Source organism: Drosophila miranda, chromosome 4 (assembly GCF_003369915.1).
Source record: "Drosophila miranda strain MSH22 chromosome 4, D.miranda_PacBio2.1, whole genome shotgun sequence".
Lineage (NCBI taxonomy): Eukaryota > Metazoa > Arthropoda > Insecta > Diptera > Drosophilidae > Drosophila > Drosophila miranda.
Genome location: NC_046677.1, coordinates 27,910,229 through 27,932,767, shown reverse-complemented (window position 1 = coordinate 27,932,767; position 22,539 = coordinate 27,910,229). Strand labels below are relative to the sequence as shown.

General features: G+C 44.3%; 1 protein-coding gene across 2 annotated transcripts; it reads right to left on the bottom strand.

The window, feature by feature from the left end:
• Positions 1 to 7,893: 7,893 nt before the first annotated feature.
• On the bottom strand, positions 7,894 to 22,236 carry LOC108162806 (protein Wnt-6). 2 transcript variants are annotated; one of them, XM_017297716.2, is made up of 4 exons: positions 20,569 to 22,236; positions 10,476 to 10,696; positions 8,761 to 9,263; positions 7,894 to 8,662 (listed from the first exon to the last, which is right to left on the bottom strand). In XM_017297716.2, exons 1-4 carry the CDS (start codon positions 20,628 to 20,630, stop codon positions 8,201 to 8,203), a joined length of 1,248 nt encoding a protein of 415 aa, XP_017153205.1. In that variant the 5' UTR covers positions 20,631 to 22,236; the 3' UTR covers positions 7,894 to 8,200. The 2 variants fall into 2 exon arrangements, with proteins under 2 accessions (XP_017153205.1, XP_033249394.1); XM_033393503.1 differs by lacking the exon at positions 20,569 to 22,236 and adding an exon at positions 13,442 to 13,690.
• Between the last annotated feature and the right edge of the window lie 303 nt (positions 22,237 to 22,539).

The window sequence follows — 22,539 nt, the reverse complement described above, 5'->3', positions numbered from 1 at the left end:
CGTCGTCGCTGGTCATCGTCATCATCATCAAAATGAAAGTTCAAGTGCATAGCACTCGTTGGCTCAAGCGGCCATCTTGGTTTTTTAGTGGCTGCCAACCAACCAGATGAAGAGTTTCACATGGAATGGGGGGCACCTAAGAAGAGATGATGAGAGATTGGAATGAGCACCCGGGGCTGGGGCTGGGTCTGGGTTTGGGACAGGGTCCAGGTCCAGGTCCAGCCACTGCATTGTTGTGCCGCTTTATGACGTTGATGTGGCGCTGCATTCGTCATCTGCAAAGAGCCCAACAAGTTGCAGCAACAGTTGGCCAGAACCTGAACCACGGCAGAGGCATAAGGAATTTGCAGATGTTGGATGCATTCTCATTGGAGGCCCCCTCGAAGAAAAAGAGAAAAAAGAGAAGAAACAAGAAACATTTGGCCATATGGCAGAACTCGCTCTGTGACTTTGATTTGCTGCTGTCAGTCATTGCTGGGCTCTGTTTTCTTAGCATCATCGTCATCCTGGAAAGGGAACTTCATTTTGTTTGCTCCGGCGAATGTCGGAATGCATCGCAACCCTCTGGTGGGTCCAGCCACTGCGCAGGTCCAGGCTCCCACTATGCACAAAATGAACGCCCTGCGATGTGTGTGGGTGGAGCCAACACGGAATGAACCCGCCAGCGAGCTTTTGGAGCTTTGCTGATGAAGCTTTAAGCACAGGATGCCCACACAGCGTTGCCAGATGGCATCATAAATCATTGTAAAGGCAGTTCCGAAACACAAGGATTCCTGCTCTTCGTCTCCTCTTTACTGGACATCGCGCTCGTGCACGCGCACGCGCACATCTTATGAAAATTATGAAAGATTTACATTAATAATTCTTACAAAAGCCACACATAAATAGCCGACTGGGCAATCTACAGAGGAGGATCCTCTCAGGCGCAGCAAAGACGGGGGAAAAAATAAAGAAAAAGTAAAACACAATAACCATTTTTATTAAGCGACAATCAGCGCGCGCTGCGCGAAGTCCAGCTCAGTGACTCTCCAACTCCGACTCCAGATCCAGACCCAGGTCCACCTCCATGCTGTTGCTTAAAGATGAAGCTCCATCCTCTATCTTCCAACTCCGCTCCGGGGCCCACTTCTTGCTGAGTAAGTTGTTGAAGTTGGGTTGGGGTGCATCTCCAGCTCCAGCTCCAGCACTAAATCGGGACTGGGAACTGGGCGACTGGGGAATGGGGGACTGAAGACTACCCGCTGCGTATGCGTGCGGGGCTCTTGCATGCAAATGGAATCACTTTATTAAACAGCTTACATAATTCATGTGCTGCACATTTAATTTAAGGTCATCAGGCCCCGGAACGGGCAATGGGCAATGGGCAAGCCATTGGTTCATGGCATCATGGGGTCTTCTGTGGATCGGATCGGATCTGGTGGTATGTCCGGGTTGCAGAGACGAGGCATAATGAAAAAGACTGTGTAATAATTTTTAAATGTTTGTAAAAATAGGTGTAGACAAGTTGAAATTTATTATGGCGACGTTGAAGGAAACGGGTTGCAGTTGTGGAGTATGTGGAGTATCGAGACTGGAGTTTGTGTGGAACAGACGGAAGTATTTTGGGTTTTGTGTTATTGTTGGACTTGTGACATTAGTAGAAGAGTGGGATAGAGAGTGGGAAGAGGTTGAATGAAAAGAGTTGGTAACTAATTGGAGGTAATACTATTGAAAAGAATGGTAATAATGGAATGGAATTAGGAGTTAGGAATTCAGGTTCTGGTGAGAAATAACTTCATCCCGATAACGGAGTATTTAATGCATCCACTTCGATTCTTCGCCTCGCATTGGAGCACGAGCCAAATATTAAATATTCCGCTCATCCGAAAGTGCTGATTGGTGCTAAGGACAAATAAAAAATGGTATGTAATATTTTTTCTAGGACTCAAAAGGAATATTATTTACTCCATAAAAAACAGAATTACATATATCTTAATATTTTCTGATAATTAGCACTTGGGACACTCTAAACGATAACCGTTTTTGTATCCCTCAAAACTATCTGAATTCAATATAATCCATTGAAAATTACCTCAATAACAAACAGCATATTTTTTGCATTGCATTGCATTCTGGGTAAGAGGAGGAGGTACTCGGCTTGGGGGACCCACCTCGCTTGACTACCCACCATGACTGCATTAAAAATCAACTTAATTTCACTGCCCATGGGGTCAGTTTTATGGAAACACAAAAACCAAGATCAACACAAACAGCATCCCACCAACAGGAGAACCAAACAACAAACGAACGAATGACCGAGAGCCACGAGAGGCACGAGAGCCAGGGACGATCGACGATGAAAAAATGATGAAGACCTCCAAAGTGGCAAAACACGAAATGGCAACAAAAATCATATTTTCACAGGCGCTTGGCGTTTGCGCAGAACTTCGCACTTGAGCCTGAACACAGCACTCCCCAACTGATGGAGGATCTCCGTTGCGATCCGTTCCATTCCGAGACCCCAAAACATACGCAATTATGTGTTTTTTATTAACTCTCTGCCTTCGGAGGAGCCCCCTCGTGTGGCAGCCTCACATCCACATCCACATCGACATCCAGGCCCCGAAGATTGTTGACTCCCAGTTCAGTGCGAGAGAGTCCATCGCCATTAGGGGGGTCCACGTCCACTCGGTCCACACGCACTCTCTATATAATTTTAACACATGCTGCGTTTTGGGCCTTTCGTTTCCCTCGGATCTCCTCACTCTTCTGTCTACACTCTTTATTTTTCATCTTTCTTCTTTTTTTTTTTGGCACTGCAACATTTCCCTTTTGGCCGAAAGGCTTAATAACTTTATTTAGCTTAGATGGAGATGACGATGGCGATCGTGAGTCGTGTGTGGCTGAAGTTAAAGCTGAACCTTAAGCTGAGATTGAGATTGAGACTGAGGCACGAACGCATCTTGAAGCTGGCTTTGTGGTGTGTGGCTACGGTCTGGGCAATCAGTTTCTGGGGCGGCAGTATTAATTAGTGCGGTAGTCCTTTGTGGCACAGACAGCACCACAAAGCCCACAACAACAACAGCATTATTTAGACATCAGGACTTTGATTGATGGTTCTTTTTGCCTTTTGGAGATATATGATCTGGGGGTTAATGATAAACTAATATGTTTTCAGGGATGCTATAATACGGGAAGAAGATAGAATAAAAAATGTGAAATGTAAGGAAAATATTGGTAGAATATATGATCAGATATATCCCTAAAATCAGAATGAAATTAGCTCTCAAAATGTATGAAAACATCATGTCCCGACCAGCATATCACCTCTAAAACCTTTACATAAGATCCAACCGCAAGCCCCTTCTGACATTTATCATATTACAAGTCAAATTAGCACAGAGCCCCACACCGCCGCGTGCAACAATTAAACAATTCATTTATCTTAATTTGTCTGCAATTTCTTTGGATCAACTCGGGGATGCGATGGGATCCAGCTGCCTTTTCAGTCTCAGAAATATTTGAAATTAATTGCTGCCTGCCACATTCGTTCCGTTTCGGTACGTTGGGTTCGGTTTTTCGGTTTTGCCTTCCATTTCTGCTGTGTCATAATCTTCACACCCAAAAAAGGATTCATGATCGCAGCAGACAGTTCGTTCGGTTCGGTTCGGTTTCGGAGTGATGATCGTTGTCCCTATTGTGTGTGTTTGTGTGTCTGGTTGTGCGCCTTCCCTTGGAGACTGTGTAATCTTTAAATAATTTAAGCCAATTCGCCGTAAACCGTTAAAGGTTGGAGGAGTCCAGGCCCAGGCCCAGGGCGTTCCGCATCCATCTGCGATCCATCTCTCTGATCCGATCTGCATCGCATCGCGCTGTATGCTCTGTGTTAATATTTGCTCATGATCATCGGCTTTTAAGGATCTTCTTCTGCGGCAGCCACAGCCTCAGCTACGGCCATTCGTGGCCTGAGAGAGCCGGTGAAAAAACCCTAATTACCGCATTAAGGTGTCAAAATGATGAGCATCATCTCCTTTGTCTGGCCCAACGCTTTGTTCTTTGGCTGCGGCTCCCAGGCAACAATGTGGCAAATTTAATGAATATGTCAAGTAGTCAGCGCTCCAGAGTGTCCAGTGATAAATCTGCCTTAACGTCTTAGAACGATGGGCACAGCTACAATTGACAGCAGCCACAGAAGAGGCAGGAGTCCCCATCTGTCCCTCCCCACGCTCTCTCTCTCTTTCTCTGTGGTTTGCTTATGGAGCGTGGCTGATCGTCCCCAGATGGCGATATTTTGTCTCAGTGCCTGAGAACCTTTTTGGTAAGCATTATGTAAACTTTTGGGAGCCAAAGTGATGTAAGAGGTATGTGCAGATATGTGAAAATTTTACGGAAGTGAAGTAAGTCAAGAGTCCTTGAAAGAGTCTCTGAAATCTTCCTCTAAGAGAGTCTGAAACCTTCCTCTAATTTTCCCAAATGTCTCCAAGGCATATAGTTCATATAAGTCTTAGGTTCCCCATAGTTTTGTGATCATTCTCCTGTTTCAAGAAATTAAGAATCTTTTCTATAAAGATGCATAAAGTCCTTCTTAGATCTCCATATATTCTATTAGTTTTTTCACAAGGAATAGCGCCAGTCCACACACAAGCCTTCTTAGTTGAATTTCCACATTTCCTATTTTGAATATCAAACATTTAGAAAGTTCCAATCCATGGAACACTCCCCCACTTTGACAGAGCCAAGCCCCTTAGAGGCAGACGACCGATCGACCGTTCTCCTATTTTCCACTACACTAAACATTGACCACCGACCATCGACCGACCGGAACGTGCATGTTCAGAGCCAAAGTCAGGGCCCGATCCAAACCGATTGACCAACCCAAAGAAGAAGTTGTGGACCCTTTTTCCCTTCCCTTTCCTTTCCTTTACTTTTTTTTTGCCACATTCTCTTACGCTTGCCTTCTTCTTTTCGACTTCTTCAGGTTTTCGTTCTTTCCTTCTACGTTTTTTTTTCGGTTTGACTTGGTTTGAGCCTTCTGCAGGCTGAGGTCTGTACCGGGATACGTGGTTCAGCCCAGGTTCAGGTTCGGTCGGCGAGTCGGTCGTCTGGTCCATCCGTCGGTCGTTCGTTCCATTTTAATAACATTAATTAAGGTGTTGCCTTCGTTGGTGTTCTTCACGCCTTTCCTTACAAATTACGCAGGAATTTCATGTTTCAGGTTTTGTTTTCTGTAGTTTTTGTTGTTGGTTCTCCGGACAGGCGTTCAAGCGGTCTTAATAGTTGTTCTCTTTTATTGTTTGTAGCGCCCCCCGTCTGCACGGGTTCCTTATTTCAAGAGAGAGGGACAGAGAGAGAGAGAGAGAGGGAGAGAGGGAGAAAGAAAGAGAGAGACTGCAATTTGGCGAAAATGGTTGCAGCAGTTGATCATTGAGAGGATCCACTCACCGAACCGATCGTCTACCGATATGTACACCATCAAATTAAGCCATTAGTTGCTGCACAAAGATATACCATATATATACATGTATAAATCAGATTTATAGGCAGGCGCCATTTTAAGCGCCACATGAAAGGATGGAAGCCGCATTCTGACGGGGAATCGACCTAGAAACTCCATAAAAATGCATTTTTATTGAGATGATCTGTATCTTCCATCTGTAAGTTCCAAGGTCAGTCTGAGGTCAATGCCTCGCTAGGATAAAGATAATGAATGCAGGGAAGCGAAGGGAAGGGAAGGGATGGTCTGGTAGCGCCAGGGCCAGGGCCAGGGCCAGCGCCGTGTTTAGTTTGTTAGATGGATGACTAATAAGCGTCGCCACAATTAATTGAAATCCGCTGATATGCATCTACCGAATGGCTTCAGATACAAGCAAATCTCATTAACGAGCCCAAGATAAAGCCACTGGAATCTGGAAAACAACGACATGGAGAGGAGAAGAGCTCTCAGGAGAGCTCTCCACACTCTTATACACACTCTGACCATACATTTTGTTCAGTCAAGTGTACCAAAGCAGCCGGGCAGCCCTGGCAGCCCGGGCAGCCGCGAAGAAGCACAAGATTCCAATCCCCAATCTCAATCCCGATCCCAATCCCAATCCCCCGAACCCACATTGGAGGCTTTATAAATGCATGCAGATACAGTTTTGGTTTCTTTTATTTATTTTTACTTTTTTTTTGGAAGTCAAGCGGTTTGCATTTGTACGATAAATAAAATGAATGCGATTGTTAATTAGTTGTTGGAGAGTTGCTGTTGCTGTTGCTGTTGGTGGTGCTGCTGCTGCCGCTGTTGCTGGCGAGTGGCTGAGTGTATCTTATCGCTGGGATGGGCTTGTCTCCTCGGTAGATTAACCCGAACCCCGAAATAATAAACCAAATGAGAGAGAGAGGCGGCAGAGAATCCACAGCTCCGAATAGGCAAATGGCTTGGAACTCAGTGCCAGTCTTGGTCTTGGCGTTGGAAAAGTCGGCTTCGGCTTTTTCGACATTCTTGTGAGGCTCGTAAGCTGCGAGATTAAGGTGCTTTGGGATGGTACTTTTTGGGTGGGGAGATGGGAGAGTGTAGAGTGGCTGTTGAGATGTGAATGTGACATGTGGCTGGGTTTTCCTTTAATGTTAATTTGTAGTCCTCGAGTATCAAATCAGCATCAATCAGTAGCGTAGTCAATCATTGTTCAGTTTAATATATGTAAATATATGGCCTGTTGTGGTGTGTAGATTAGAACAGCTGATTTCTTTGGATATATTCTAAAATTATAATTATAATAGGCCACTAGACGCAGTCGCGACTCCTCTCATTCTCTCGAGGTCTTTCCCATCTCTCATAATAAGTTCGAGCTAAATTGAAAGAGATGACCCTTTGTCACGTGAACCATCAAATCAATCGTTCCCTTTTGCGCTACCAAATAGACACAGAAATATATGTACTGTATTCTATACACTGTTAAGCTTTATAAAGATGCGAGAGAAAGTTCTCTACCACCTATCATACATACATAGTATGCCCTAAATCCACATGAAATCCCATCCATGAAACACAATTAATAAATAATGAAACACAGAAAACGTTTCAACTCATCTCTCTACTACCTTGGTCTTAATGTTCCCCCTCTTCCCAACAATATATTTCCCAGCCCAGCCGTGTGCTCCCCGTTCACCCGATAACAACCATTATAATGGATATTTGTTTGCTTCTGTTGCTCACGATCGAACATCACAATATGATATTCACTTAATTACATGCATTTGGCGACAACGAATTGATTTCTTAATTTATGCATTCAGAGATACAATATATGGCGCTCGATCGATCTGCTGTCTGGGCATCGTAATTTATGCAAAGAGAGGCAAATTAATTTTCATTCTGTTCAATTTTGTATTTTTACTATTATTTTTTGTTGTTCAGCTTTTGTGTTTGCTGTTTAGGCAAATTTCTATAGATTACTATCTCTCGTGTCGACAACAATAAAATTGTGTTAATTTATAGGAAAGTCATTCGAATGACTTTAAACCGAAATACGAAATCCGAAATCCGAAATACGATTAAACGGAGACACTTGAATGGGGAACTTGTTTTCCCATCATCTACTGTTCAATCGATTTGTGTGCTCTGTTGTCTTCATTAATTTCAGTTTAATCACTTATGCAGATTTCAGTCAATTTGAAATACATTTCCGTTTAGCATCAACTTTGCGTTTCTGGGTGTAGACAAAACTTGTTGTTTGCCATTAATTTAGGGATAATCTCAGGGAGTAAAATGGAGACTAAATCGGGTTGAAAAAGTGAATCGCTGGGGGGTCTTGGAACCGAAAGTCCTTTGATTATTTTAAGCACTAAATGTGCAAATATACCTACCATATTTTTGCTCTTTTTGAACCTTTAAATACCCTCTGAAATGTGTACAAAATACTCTAGCTTTAATTTAGTTTTTCTTGGCTTTTATTAAAACTATTTACAAAGCTTACATGGATGCCATATGACTGATATGATGCTTGGGCATGATTATAGGTGATCGTAGTATATGTACAACTATCTAAAAGGTTAGAGATACTCCTGTTACTGTTAGCTAATACTTAAGAATGGACTATAGCCAAACGTTTGCTCTGTATGTGTTTTCTATCACGCGAAATGGAAAGCTTTCAATATTCTGTTCATGACTAAACCAAAAGGAAATAATACAAAATACAAATAATAATGGTGATAATCGTGGTGCTCGTTTAAGCCCTATTCAGAGGCAAGTGTTGACCTCCCGATGCTCGAGGCACTTTTCGCAGGTCACCTCGCAGCACCACTTGAAGACGCACTTGCAGTTCGTGTACTCGGCCACCACTCGATGCTTGTGCCCCCGACTGCAGCACAGGTGATCGCAGCTGTCGTACCCATAACTGGTGGCATTGCACTCCCGATCCTGTGTCCCCAGGGCCCCCGTCTTGGGATTGGGTGCACAGAAATCGGGTGAATCGTCCGCAAACACCAGCTGGTACTTGTTCGCCTGTCTTGTGTGCGGCATCTCGGGCATCAGACTGTTGCCGTCGTTCCTCAGCGCCACTTTGCGCGCACTGTCGTATCTCTCGCGCAGGCGTGCGGCCACCTCCCGGAACGGGGGCATCTTCAGCCAGCATGTTTTCACGGTGCAGGATCCGGATAAGCCATGACATTTGCATTCCAATCGCATGGCATCGCGAATGGCCTGTAAGGGAGTAAGAGCGAGGTAGAGCGAAATATCCGCTATGAACTATGGTTTTTAAAGGAGGTTTTCTGTAGCTCCATCCCCTTGGGCTTACTCACCAATCTTCCCGCATTATTATTGTGCAGCTTCACTAACGTGCCCAGATCGCTGCGCCTCTGACGCTGCTTTGCATCGAGGAACACCCTCGAATGGCGAAGACCAAAATTCACATTGTCACTGCAGCCGCCCCACTCCCATTCCCCCTGGGGGAACTTGATGTTGTCCCAGAACTTGCGACGCCCTCGCTTGCCGCCAGCTCCAGGCTTGCGATTCCTGCCCAGACGTTCCAGAGGTGACACATCCGTCAGGCTGCTGCCGTTGTTGAGGTAACGCTGGCGCCGTTGATATTGCTGTTCTTCGAGGGAAAACTGTTGCCGCTGCTGCCGCTCCAGGGCCGCTTCGGCGGTTGCGGCATTTACCATTTGGGGCTGTCCACCATTCCGTCGCATGTGGGACTTGTCACAGGAGCATTCTACCAGCTGGCCCATGGTGCAGGCCTTGGTCACGGCATAGGTAACACCAGCGGCTGTAATGGCATTCACGAAGCCTGTTTCGCGGGAATCTGTAGGGGGAATGGAAAAGATATTCAAGACCTTTATCTTTATCGGGAATTTATCGAATTGTGGTGCTCTATTCTGATAGTTATCGGCTTAGCGAACCCTTAGAAACCATTCCTTTCTTATTTCCATGTCATACTCGTGTCAATCCATGTCACTATCCCTCTTTCTAAGCAATCCCTTACTTTCGCAATCATTCAATTGCCGCACTTAAATCAATCCCCTCCAATCATTAAGGTTGTCAGCACGTGTTGCCTGATTGATTATAATTTGTCAGCCAAGGCGACAAAATGATTTATTACTTGTTCGATTAGCAATCACCGATCAGTGATTGCTGCTCTATGCAAATCACAGCCGCTCAAGACCGAAAGACCGAGTCCGCTGACGCCGACTGCCAGCTCATCGGCGGACAGTCACGTTTTAGTGAAAACGAAATCGAAATCGGAATCGCAATTGTAATCGGCCAGAGTTTTAATTTGCATACGCTTGTAATGCTCCCCGGACCTGAGGCTACCCCCCGCCCCTGACAGAACTCCCCCCAGGCAGAGGTGACGTGTTGTGTAGCCGCCAAGCGGTCTGGACAGGTGATATGTCTTGGAAAGCCACCCCAAACGGAGTGTTACATGAGAGGAGACTCGTCCTCTCTCTGCTGACAGGTTGACAGGGCGAGGCTTGAATTCCATCGGTGTACGGTGTATTTTTTGGTGGCTACGCCCGCGGAATTTATGGCACACAACATTTTGGTACGAGCTTTGTTTGCGCATTGTTGTCATTAAGTGCAGAGATCGTCTCCGAGGATCAAGCCGAACCCGAGTCTTCCTCTGGCCTTCCTTTCTCAGTGCAATAATTTATTAAAATTGACAGCTTTGTAGGCTCATTTCAGGCGCTATTCATCAGCGCGGATCGCTGCATTTTTATTATGTAACTTGATGGATGATGCGGTCACCTGTCCCCAGTCCCCAGTCCCCAGTGCTCAGTCCCCGGCCTGAACGGACGAGGCATGCAACGATGAGTTGTAATTAGGCAGCTAACTCTTTATAGCATCTCCACCTGGTCTCTGACTCAGTCTTGGACTTGGACTCCATCTCGGTCTGCGAGAGTCGGGAGTGTTGACAGGTTGCCTGTTCGCATTGCATATCAAAGGAGACGAGTCACATTTTGGTCTGGTTTGCTCTAGTCTTCGGTCTTTGTTTAATCGTTTTCGTACGAGTACTTACCGCGCATTAAAATTTTCCTCATGCTCTTGCGCAGGACAGTGCAGTTCCAGCGGCGATTACGAAATTGAAATTCGCACTCGCGGAAGCCCAGATTAATGCCATTGATGATCTCTTTGAGCAGGGCCGAATCGTGACGGCAGATTTCGGCCAGCTTTCCACGCAGGCGACGTGTCTTTTTGCACATTAGATTTGGATCGAGTAGGATGTTTGTGCCCTCGGCCCTGAAAGGAGATTATGGAGAATATTTTAGTTGCAATAATTATCAACTGAAAACGAAAGCAGTGATTATTCAACTTCTGTTCTAGAAAGATTTGTATTGTCTCCAGGTCTGACTTTACAACCTATACCACACCTTAATCTGTACAAATATCGTATGTTTGAACGTCACAACCGAAAAGCAATCGCTCGCTCGATTATCTATGACAAACTTTTATATTTTTTTAAGGGTTTGCCTTCTCCAAGGCTTTACTCGTATTTATCGGGGAAGGCACTTTGTCATCGATGAATAATTTTTGTGCAAAACCCTCATTTATTTTGAAGTTTACCGATGTCTGACACTGATTTCCTTTTCGCCGACTGACTCACGTACTATGCACGTATTTGTATTGGTACTCCTCCCTCACTTTTATGGCTGAAACAGAAAATACCAGAAAAAGTAATTCCTTGGAAGCAATAGATGATGGACAACCCGATCAATCACTAGTTCAAGCAAAAGAGCAGCAGCGGCAACAGCCAGCAGCGAGCAGCCAGCAGCAGGCCCTATTAAATGCTTTATTTACCCTCAACCTCAACCGAAACCCAAACACTTTCCACACTACAGAGCGGAGGAAGAGAGCACTCGGCGCAAAGTTCACGATCAGCAAAAGTAAATTTCACGCGAATGTGCAATCTTGAAAAAAAGCGAGTAAAAATATTCACAACAATAGCAACAACAGCTACAAAAACCGGAGAAAAACCAACAAAAATTGAGCTATTAAAAAGTCATAAATCTGAAATGGAAAAACATAAATCAACGCCAAAGGCGAGCAACCAGAGAAACAATTTCCAGTGGCCCGATGCTAATGCTGACACATACCCATACCCGTCCCCCATCACCATCCCATGGCACAATATACACCCACATATATATGTATGTATGTATGGGTGTATGCTCCACTGCACCCACATTGTTGGGTAATTATTAATTTTCCACCTAAATTAAATTTTAACGCTGCAGCCCCCGCCAAATGGCATTCAAAATGAAAACGAAACGAAAATTGCATCGATTGGGAAAATTACGAAAAATCTGGGAGAGGGTGTGGGAGTGTGAGTGCCTGCCTATGGGGGGCTTTTTCGTTCCGAGTATTGGTGAAATTTTATTGATCGACTTTGGCAACGCTGCGGACTTAAATCAACAAACGATTCCATTCAATGGCCGAGGACCTCTTCGTCGTCGCCGTCGACGTCGCCATTGCGTATACGTCTGGTGTACGGCCCAAAAATTGCACAAAAATTGAGTTCATCTTATGGATTTGGGTATTTGTGCATTCTAAGAAAATAAACGTAGATTTTCAGCTAAGCAGCACAAATAAATAATACTATTTTTAATGAACTTGTGCCCGGAATGATGGCGCCACACGTCTCATAAGTGGGAAGCTTACACATAAATGTTAATAATTTAGTGATCTGTGAATCAAAATTGTTATGCGAGAAATATAATCTGCATTTTACAAGTTGTTAGTTGTTCTGGGAGATGCTCCTCCACTTGCTACAATATGAGATGTTTCTTTCGTGATTATGTTTACATTTTGTATGGGCAAAAAATTAAACTTTGAAAAACCATTAAAAAAGAACCAAAAAGACCGCCAAATTGTTTTTGCAAGTAAATTCTTCATAAATTACAGTCCATCATCGGTTATTTTTTTTTTTAGAGCATAGCCCGTATATTAATCATTTACCTTCTGGATCTTCTGGATAAAGAAGTAAGTTACGATTACTACACTACCAACACGTACATCGAGCATTTAAATTCGCTTCGTTTCTTCATCTCGCTCATCCGAAAGTGCTGATGTGAGCTCCCCAGTGTGAGGTCCCCAGTGTCAGTTTGTCAAACAAAAGTCAGATGGTGTGTGATGCGCACCAGTATCCAGCCAAAAAGTTGCACAGTTCTATCTAAAACTCTGTTTCTACGCTCTTCAGCCTCTGATAGGCATGGCATTTCCACCATAGCTGCTAACCAGTTGACTCTTGCTTCCCTTTTCGCTGGACCACAAGTAGATAAACCACTTGAACAGCTTCAGATTTCCATTACCACAGTGCCCACCTATGTTGGTTTTGCCACCTGGCTGGTTGGCTCCAGCTTGCAGCACCCTGTGGCACACACGCATACACAAACACAGTGATTCGATCTCAAGGAGATTATGACAACTTAATAGCTACAAAATGAAAAATTCAAATAACAAATAGAGCAAACACACGCACTCGTACTCGCACTCGTACGCTACCTCTTGGCTCATAAGTACTTAACAAAAATAAAAATATTAACTCCAAAGATAAAGCAACAGAAACAGACACAGACACAGATCTCATCCGGCAAACAGTCAAACAACATCAAATGATGGACGTGCTTGTAAACAAAGTAAAAACAATTGAAGTTAAAATCACAATGATCATCATATGGAATCTCCTCCGATCAGCGATCCACCGATCCACCGATCACACCGATCTACGATTTCTGATCTTCATCTATGGCTGGCTGACGGGCTGACTGGCTGACTGGCTGCTACTTCGAAAATTATGATGCACATTGCGTTGATGACTGGAGAGATCTAAAGAACTCAAACACCTTTCAAGCGTGTTGCAGGGAGTACGTAACCACACAAGTTGCCACCACACAAAAAACAACAGCAGCAGCAACAGCAACAAAAACAACAACAACAAAAAAAAACAAGGCAGAGATTTTTGTGTTAAGCGGAAAATAGCCGCACAGCGAGTGGAGCAGGAGAGTGCTGCAGAGATCCATCCACTGAGCGATCGTCCATTCCGAATTGTTCGACACTTTTTGGTTTTTGAAGTTGAACTGAAGTTTACTTGGCAGCAGCACCAGATACAGATACAGCAGCGACGTCAGCAGCAGAAGCAGCAGCAGCAGCGCCGCTCGCACCAGCAGTCGGCAAACATGAAAAGGAGCCAACAACTTCAGGTCTCTCAGGTCCCATCCCCATACCCATTCCCCATCTTATACCGTCCCGAACCATCGGAACCAGCGGCCAAGCCAACACTTGGCTCGCAACGTATCTTTATTTTGCCTTCACACAGAGATACGAAACTCCAAGTGTGCCTCTGATGTGCATGTGTGCATCTGTGTGTGCGGTGTGCGTGAGTGTTTGCCTCGGTATGGGTGTCGTTATAGGCCTCAATGGACTTCTCTCTCTCTCTCGCCGTTTCGTATGCCTTGCCTCTGATCAAAGTGCCCGGTTTAGTTTGGTTTGGTTTGGAATGGTAGCCCCTCCGAACAGACAAGTGGTTGAAATTTCCCATACCATCCCATACCCCATACTCCGAGTACTCCGAGTACTCGATACTCGATGCAGAGCTCGCAGCTGCGTTTGGGATACTCCTACTCCCCGGTTAGAGTATCTCTAGTATGTCCTGGAGTGTGTAATGCACAAAATGGAAAGTGTATGGCACTATTTCCAGCACCACTAATAATACTCGTTATCTAATTTGAAACCAGAGATTGAATTCAAAAGTAAATATTACTAAGATTGTATTTCGATCTATTAATCTATAATATCTATATCTATATCTACATATATCTACATCCATATCTATATCTATATCTATATCTATATCTATATCTATATCTATATCTATATCTATATCTATATCTATAGTCTAATCTAGTTATCTTTTCATACATCTTCATAGGCAGGAAAATGCATATCATGAGCACGATTAAATCAAAAAGGTTTCAGACGGATTCTGGATTGCCTATATGGCACCCAATACTCGTAGCCAATGCCAAGAAAAGCGGATTTTGTGTGCATTGAAGATCTTCTGTAAGGGGTAAGTGCTAAAACTTCCTTATGGGTAGCTGAAACTTGGAATACATTGTATTGTTTTCAATATGCAATATATAATCCATGATTTATACTTTAAAGTAGTTTCATTCAATCAGAATTGGTTAAAAATGTATTAAACTTTCTGAATTTTTATTTTAAAACAAATCAAACCAATTATGTCTTTCAACAAGAGGAAACCTGTACGCCATAATGGTTGGTACAAGATTTTTTGTTAATCTCCTTGAAGAAATAATCCCAAGAACATTCCTTTTCTCTCATATTCTCTGGGTCTTCCCACAAGAGTATCCCTGCTTCGTTGCACTTCAAACCCCATCTGAAGATCTCCTCTTTGTGTTTTTTTATGTAAATATGTAGAATCGTTTGATTGACTCATTTTCGTGAGTCTCTTGTCCGCCGTACCGCCGTGGGTTAGTGCAAACAAATCAACGACTTAAACCACTTGTCAACAAGCGAGTGGCAAAGTATTTAAACAAAGCGTTGACAAGTGAATGAATGGCCAATGGATTGGTCGCCTGAGCTGCCTGATGGCCCGGACCGACAGGCTGACTGGCTGACTGCCTGGACGGACTGAATCGACTGAACCGCCTGCCTCTGCCTGCCTTGGCCAAGTCAAGTGCTGTTGTGGCTGGTCAGTTTCATTTACGCGCTCAAATATTTGTCTACAGAATGCCTCAGCGCAAGTGTTGATCTCTTGTGCATATAACTACGGATATTCCAATGCCCCGAGATACATATACGTATACGTACACATATGCAGGAGAGAAGCTTGGGGCTCTGGCTTTTGATGTGGGCGGCAGCATTGACAATCGATTAGTGTCCCACAGCAGCCGACAGAAGTTGCACAGCTACTGGCCAAAAGACACCCCGAAAAAGGTGTTGACATGACTTAGAGTCCCCGTCTGCCCCGATCAGATCTGCTCTCGGTGGACCCTGGTGGGTGCGGCATCGTGTGTGGGCGTCGCACGCTGCTTTTTGGCACCTTTTTTTTGTCGGTTAGAAGAGGCGAGGAGAGAAGAGGGAGAGATATGTTTGTCATTTGGCAATTAGCATATTAACAGGCTTCACCCTTTGCTTAGGCGCCGCCTCTCCGAATGGTTGACTATCCGAAACTTTTGGGGAACCGCAGGAATTTCTCTCCTTCTTTTCAGCGTTCAGGTTCCCAGGCATGTCCATGTCCAATTGGCGCAACAAAAACTTAGCTAATATTTCAGGCATATTTACTATTCCCTTCGTCTGAGCGCTGCAGCGCGGCCTTTGTCATTCCTTTAACAAGCTGCCAGTACTGTGGCCAGTGGGCAGTGGCCAGTGGGCAGGGCACGACTTTAACTTTCGCATCAACGCTCCAACTCCCTTTCCATCTCCAAAGATAAAGACAAAGACAAAGGTGACATCAATCTTTGCCGTTTTGTGCCTTTGTGGCTCTGTGGCTACGAGGTGCGCAAATTGCGACAACGTTTAACTTAATTATGGCTCAAATAGGCGTAGCTAGGCATTGCGATGATCATCATCGACGGACATGGTCATGTTCATGTCAAGGATGCCTAAAGTGTACTTAATCACAATGATTGGTGGGAGAGAAAGAGAGGTTCAGGTTCAGAGTTCTTGGGACATTTGACAGAGGAAAATATGTTGATATGAGGGTATAATGGGGGAGATTATAGGAGGATCTAATGGAGCCATTGCGGCTGATAAAAAAAAATACTCATAATGTTGAGGTGGAGGATCATGATTCAAAGAAATCTACTTAAATGAGTTGCTTTTGTGGTTGCAGTTCATATAAATACAATGTTCAAAAAAATGTTAAGCATTTGTGATATTTCCACTTCCTACTACCCATGATCGTCCAGATATATACATAATACCGTTGCAGAACAAAACCTTAAGGTGGGATCTGCATCTTCTGCTTACCATAATAATATAAAGGTTTCTCCCAAGTTCCCATTGTTCTTTCAGCTACAAGCATTCAATCCATATTCTCCAAAGCCAATTCCCAACTATTCTCCACCCTTAGACGATGACAAGAACGTTTTCTAGAGACCTGCTAGCCCGTACCTGTCCTCCAACTTGACCCATGTCTTGTTGATATTTGTGCCATCATGCGATTTAATTATGATGCATCAAGCGTTCAGCGCAGACAGACAGACGCATTCGTCAATGTGACATGTGGGGAAAGCGACAAATTAACAAAATAAACAAATGGCATGAGTTTAATTAGAAGAATTTTCAGCATGTCTTGCTTGGTAGCTACTTGAGAAGTTGAGGTTGAGGTCGCGGTCGGGGCTGGGGCAAGAAACTTGAACGTGAACCACATTTCGTCCGATGCAAAGGAGGAACTTTCTCTAGGTAAACCATCAGGCATCACAGACAGTGAGACTCTCGTTAATGTCGACCGAATCGTGTCAGAGACTCTTCTTTTCTGCTCATAATCAACTCATCTGCATTAGATTTTGGCAATTGGCCGAGTTCTGCTCTTCTGCTCGTCTGCTCGTTAGTTGAACATAATTATTGGATTGTTGGTGCACGAGCAGTAGTTCTGTTCTGTCTGGTTGTTGGGGGTGTTTGGGTCTCATAAAGTGTGCCAAATTCTGTTCTGTTCATCATGAGATTTCTGGCTTGCTCTACTGACACGCACACACACCCACGGGGCGTATGAACAATGTTGATGCAACCACCGACTGTGGAGCCAACGCAGCTTGAGACTAAGTGGCCTCTTGTCTCACCCTCTCTCTCTCACTCTTTCTCTTTCTCTCTGTGTGTCTATCTCCCTGCCTTAACCCATAAATGCCCCGCATGGCATTAATTACCATTTCACATGCTGTGAGTGCCAAAAAAAAAGCCACACAGAGACTCTTCGATGTGGAATGAATGAACCGATTTTCAATGAATGAAAATCTAAAATGTAAATTGAATGAAAAGCAGGAAGCACAATCGGACAGTCCCCATGTAAATGTCAAGCGCTTTTCTAGCGGAAATGAGCTCATTTGCGTTTGCGTTTCGAAAGGAATAGAGTCGGAAAATCACATTGGTGAGGATCTCATAAATCGTTAGACGATCTTCATCGCTTGAATCATCATTATCATCAGCATCATCGTCTCGGGCTGTTTTTAATTAAATTCCAGACACATCAGCGCAAAATAGTGGCCCGATCCACAGAAATTTTTTGTAAGTTTCTCTGTAATTGGTTATACTGTAGCCCCTGCCGTCCATATGGAATTTCCATTCATTTAACGGAACATCTACACCCACAATTCGAATACGTTTCATTCGGATCCGTCTGGTCCACTGATTACGATCTCAATCGCTCACACAATGACCGTTTGATTTAGTGCACTTTGCTTGGAAAAATACACACAAACAATCATCGCCAATCGCCATCACGACATGCGAGTACGAGAGTATGTGGCTGTGGATGTAAGCCCAGTCCCCGGATGCCAGCACCGAACCCATTCTGAATGGAATTCTGAATGAATACATACAATACCAGGGATAGATATGTATATCGTTGGCCTATCGATGGGTTTTTGCGCATTTTAGCATCTTTTGGTTTGGATTAGCTCTAATTTTATAGTTTATAAGTTTCAAGTTTTTCTACAGTTTATAATTATTGATAAATGAACAGTTTCAGAAGTTGATTGATTACAATTCGATATGGAGGTACAGCCTTGACCCCCAGCACACCTGACCAGACCCCACCCAACCCTCAATTGGCCCACATATTTGCTCTTCCACCTTGTTCGTCCATCAGCCAGTATGTCGCCCGTCAGGGCCTGGTGGCTGTGGCTGTCATCATCAGCAACTTTTGTCGCCGCCACAATTCTGATCTGTCTGCCCGCCCCGCCCTTGAGCGGAACAGATGAAGCGTAGAAAGTGGCACAACCAAAGCCAAAGGCTGCACAATTGGGGCCTTTTTTTGTGCAGTGCAGTGCAGTGCAGTGCCTCTTTCTTTCGCGTGGTGGCGCGACAGCATCGGACACAGCTCGTTCAGCGTTCGACATCAAAAGCGGCACCAACTGACAGCGTTGAACTTGAGCTTTAATTATTTAATTAATTTATTGTGAAAAAGTTGCAATTGGATTGGATGCAACGCAACGGCTGCCCACTGCTGACGTGGGCCGGTGCATGGAGCAGACGCAACCCACCCAGATGGGCCCCTTGGTCCTGCCCCTTGGTTCTGTCGCACCACCTTTTTTATGATGCAGGTGGCCTCTCTGTCATGGCGGGAGAGGGAATGGTTGACGCGCCCAGTTGCACACAGCTCAAATTAAAATTATGTAAGAACATGGGGGTATGCTGTAGTCAGTCGGACTTTGATGCGCTGTACTAATTTCCCCCAAGTGAAAGGATCACGCGAACAGACTGGTATCGTACTGCTGCGGGTCGAAAATGTTTCTTACCTTAAGCCAAAATCGTGAGGTTTACGTGTTATTCAAGAGTACTGCAAATCTACAGTACAATCGTCACTGAAATCGTCATGCAGTCTACGACACGCGACGCCCACGCCCACGCTGTGTACTCCACTGCCCCTCCCACCCGACGATGTGGTGAAAAATGAAATCAAAATTTTAGCTTTCTTTGCCGCTGACAGCAACAATATTTCTACCTTTTCGCTGGGCAGAGAGATCTCTTTGGGCCGAATTCATTGATGCCACTCTTTGGTGGCAAATAAATTTGGCAAAGTGCATAACTTATGTGTGCATGCCACAGTTCCCCTGCCCCCCTGGCCGCCGATCTATCTTTTGGGCAACACTTTTCTTTCTATTTGATGTTTGTCCTCCTCGGCTTGTTTATTTATTCATCTTGGACGTCTGCCTTTTCGTCTGTAATTTCGCGCATAAATTGCTCTAAGTGTCATTTGGTTTTGGCTTCATCTACTACTACTGCTGCTGCTGCTGCTACCACTGGCACTTTTCCTCTTCATCGTTGTTTATTTTGGCCACAAAAAACCATTGCAACGAGAAGAAAATGCCATGTAATTAAATCTAAATCAAACGTCACATTTTGAAGGTCCTCCATCCGTTGACATCGGACGTCGGTTCGTTGGGTCGCCACGCTCGATTGGCTCTGAATTTGGATTCGCATTTGCATTCTGACCATTTGATCGCTTTTTGCCGCCTTTGAGTCACCAAACTGAATTTATTTTAGGCTCTATTTTTGGGCTTGCACTGTGTCGCTCTACCGGAAGCTGTTACGCCAATCTCTATCTCGTAAATTGATGCGATTTGACATGAACACAGATGGCGAGGTAGCCACAGGCATAGCCATAGCGAAGACCTCAGAGCGGGTGGTAATGGGTTTTTTGGCATTGAAATATAGCATAAATTGCACGTCGTTCAGGCAAAATCGATGATACTTTGTTAGCTATACTATATCAGATATAATTAGTAATGGAGGATAGACTAAGAGATTCCGATGAGTGATTTTGAACATCTATACACCATAAAAGATGTAATTAAATGACCACAGCATTCCTTCAGGCTGACTTATGTTACTTTTAAACATATTTATAATCTACATATGTATACTACATAAATCCATTCATCCATCACTGATCTTCCCCAAAAGCAAAACATCCAAATAGAAAATCTGGAAATCACTTGCTTAAAACTAATTATAGATCAGTCAATACTTATTTAAACTTTTCCAAAATATTTCCAAATATTTTACGATCAATAAACAAACTAGAGAGACTATGTGTATTATTAAATATTTACTTATATATTTTTGTAAGAAAAAATCATGATCTCTTTTTGTATTACTTTCTCACTTCTCCATGGAAAATTTTTGATTATTTTATTCAGAAGGATCACTCACAATAGATCCATAAATTCGGTTCTTGAAAAATCTTTGTTTATCGTTAATATAAATATAAATTCAAGTCTTCTTGAATGCAGAGTGCAGAGTAGCGGATATCTTAAGGGTCTTTATCTTTCGTTCTACTTGATAACTCACTCTTACATAGATCATCATCATCCTTAACTACCGTTTACCACTGAGTCAAGTCTTGTATGCAATGTTGCCGAAACACTTACCAGCCGAATCCAGTCATTGGCATTGCGAATATTAAAATTGCAATTACCATGAACAAACGCATATCGATTGAAGCCGCCAAATGCAGCGGCAACAAACCAAACTCTGGCCCGTTCGTACTCGTATTCTTTCTGTGTGGGTATCTCTCTCTCTCTGTGTTTAAGTGTTATATATTTTTTTGGCAGGCAGTTAAAGTTAAAGCCGTTTTTATTGCGGCCACGATGAGTACACGAGATGCTTGTTTGAATATCGTTGACGTGTGCGAATTAATCAAGCGACTCACGGTGTTCTTTTTTGTTTTTTGTACTTTTGTGGGTTGTGGGCTGTGGGTTTTTACTTAAACTCTGAGGGGAAGTTGGCGGTTGGCAGCTCAGTGCACTTGACGAGGTCAGGCGACATGATCGCTGCCTGATCCGATTCCGATTCCGATCCGATCTGAACCGATCTTGGATGATCTTGGATGATCGCTGTTGCCTGCCTCTTCTGTTCAACGCGATTTCTTTCACTTTTTTGTGGCCGATGAGGATGACGATGATGCGGCCGCTGCCTCAGATCAGTGCTGCTGCTGCGTGAGTCTCGTACGCACACGGAGAAAGCTGCCGGCGTACTGAGCAGCGTCCAAGGAGCCAGCCAGCCAAGGAGTCGTCGGGCCAGCAGGTTCCAGCCAGACGAACGGCGTACGAAACAAAGCAAAAGTTCAGGCCAAAAAGTTGAACAGCGAATCAAAAGCCTTCCGCCAAGGGTGGAGTCCCAGTCTGGAGTCTGGCTTTTGGTAACGATCGCTTTCGGGCAGGGTGTGTGCGGGGGGCAGGGAGTAGCGTAAAAAATGAAATTAAACGCGCGCTTTAATCAGAATCCCGGCAGCAGCACCAGAAGATCCCAGGTTCCTGAGAGAGTTCTGCCTCATCTGTTCTGCTTCTTGAACCCCAAGTCCAAGTCCAAGTGGAAGTCGAAGTCAAAGTCGAGGCTGATGTTGGAACTGCGAGTCGCGCGACTCTTCTTTGTTCACTTTTTATTTTGGTTTTTTTTGGTTGGTTTTATTCTTGTTCCTTTTCCTTTTCCTTTTCGGTTTCGATTTTTTTGTTAATTTCGTTGTAGTTTCTTTGGCGAATCCTTTGCGCCCGTTTTTCCCATGTTCTTCTCAGCACCCAGCCCGTGGCCTAAGGGAACCCAAACGAACCAACATTTCACACACACACCGCAAATATTTATATACGTGTATATTTATGTATCGTATATTGAAAAAGAACTGTCGACCGATCGATCCTCTCCTCAGTATCGGGGAAGAATCAGAAAAAACACTCGCGTTGATCGCTTGACCGTTGCCCGCCGCAGTTCGAAATGCTCTGAGGGATATTTCTCCGAGTCATTCTAGAACGTGAAGATTTCTCTCCCCCGAAAATGTGATCTGTGCGATCTGTGTGTAATTTCCACCTCCGATCGCGAAAAACCTCTCGCTCGGGGAAACGCGAATAAATAACGAAACACTTTCGAAACGTTCTCGTCAGAAGCCAGAGGCACCACCACAAACAGATCTCACTTGGTCTCGTCTCGGACTGATCTGCGTCTGGCGTGTGTGCGGGGGTTGTGGGTTGTTTGGCGGCACTCTCCACTCTATCTGAGTGGCAGTGGGGCTATGAATGGACGGCAGTTGTCGGCTTTCGGTCGGCGGTCGGTTGTCGGATGTCGGATCGTTTCTGATTGTGATACGTCGCAGTCGAAAAGTCTCTTCCTCTGCTGCTGCTGCTTCTGCTGCCGTTGCTGCTGCTGCTCTCACTCTCTGTTTAGAAGCGTGAAAATTTATTTCACTCATGCGCGTTCCTCGAGCACTCAAAATGTAGTACATATTCCTAAAATGCGATCGCGCGACGCCAACATCTCTGTCGCGTTGCTGTCGGCGTTGCCTGTAGATTTGTGTTGATTTTTGAGATATTTTCTAGTGTATCTGTAAGATTGTGTTAAATTTGGGGAAT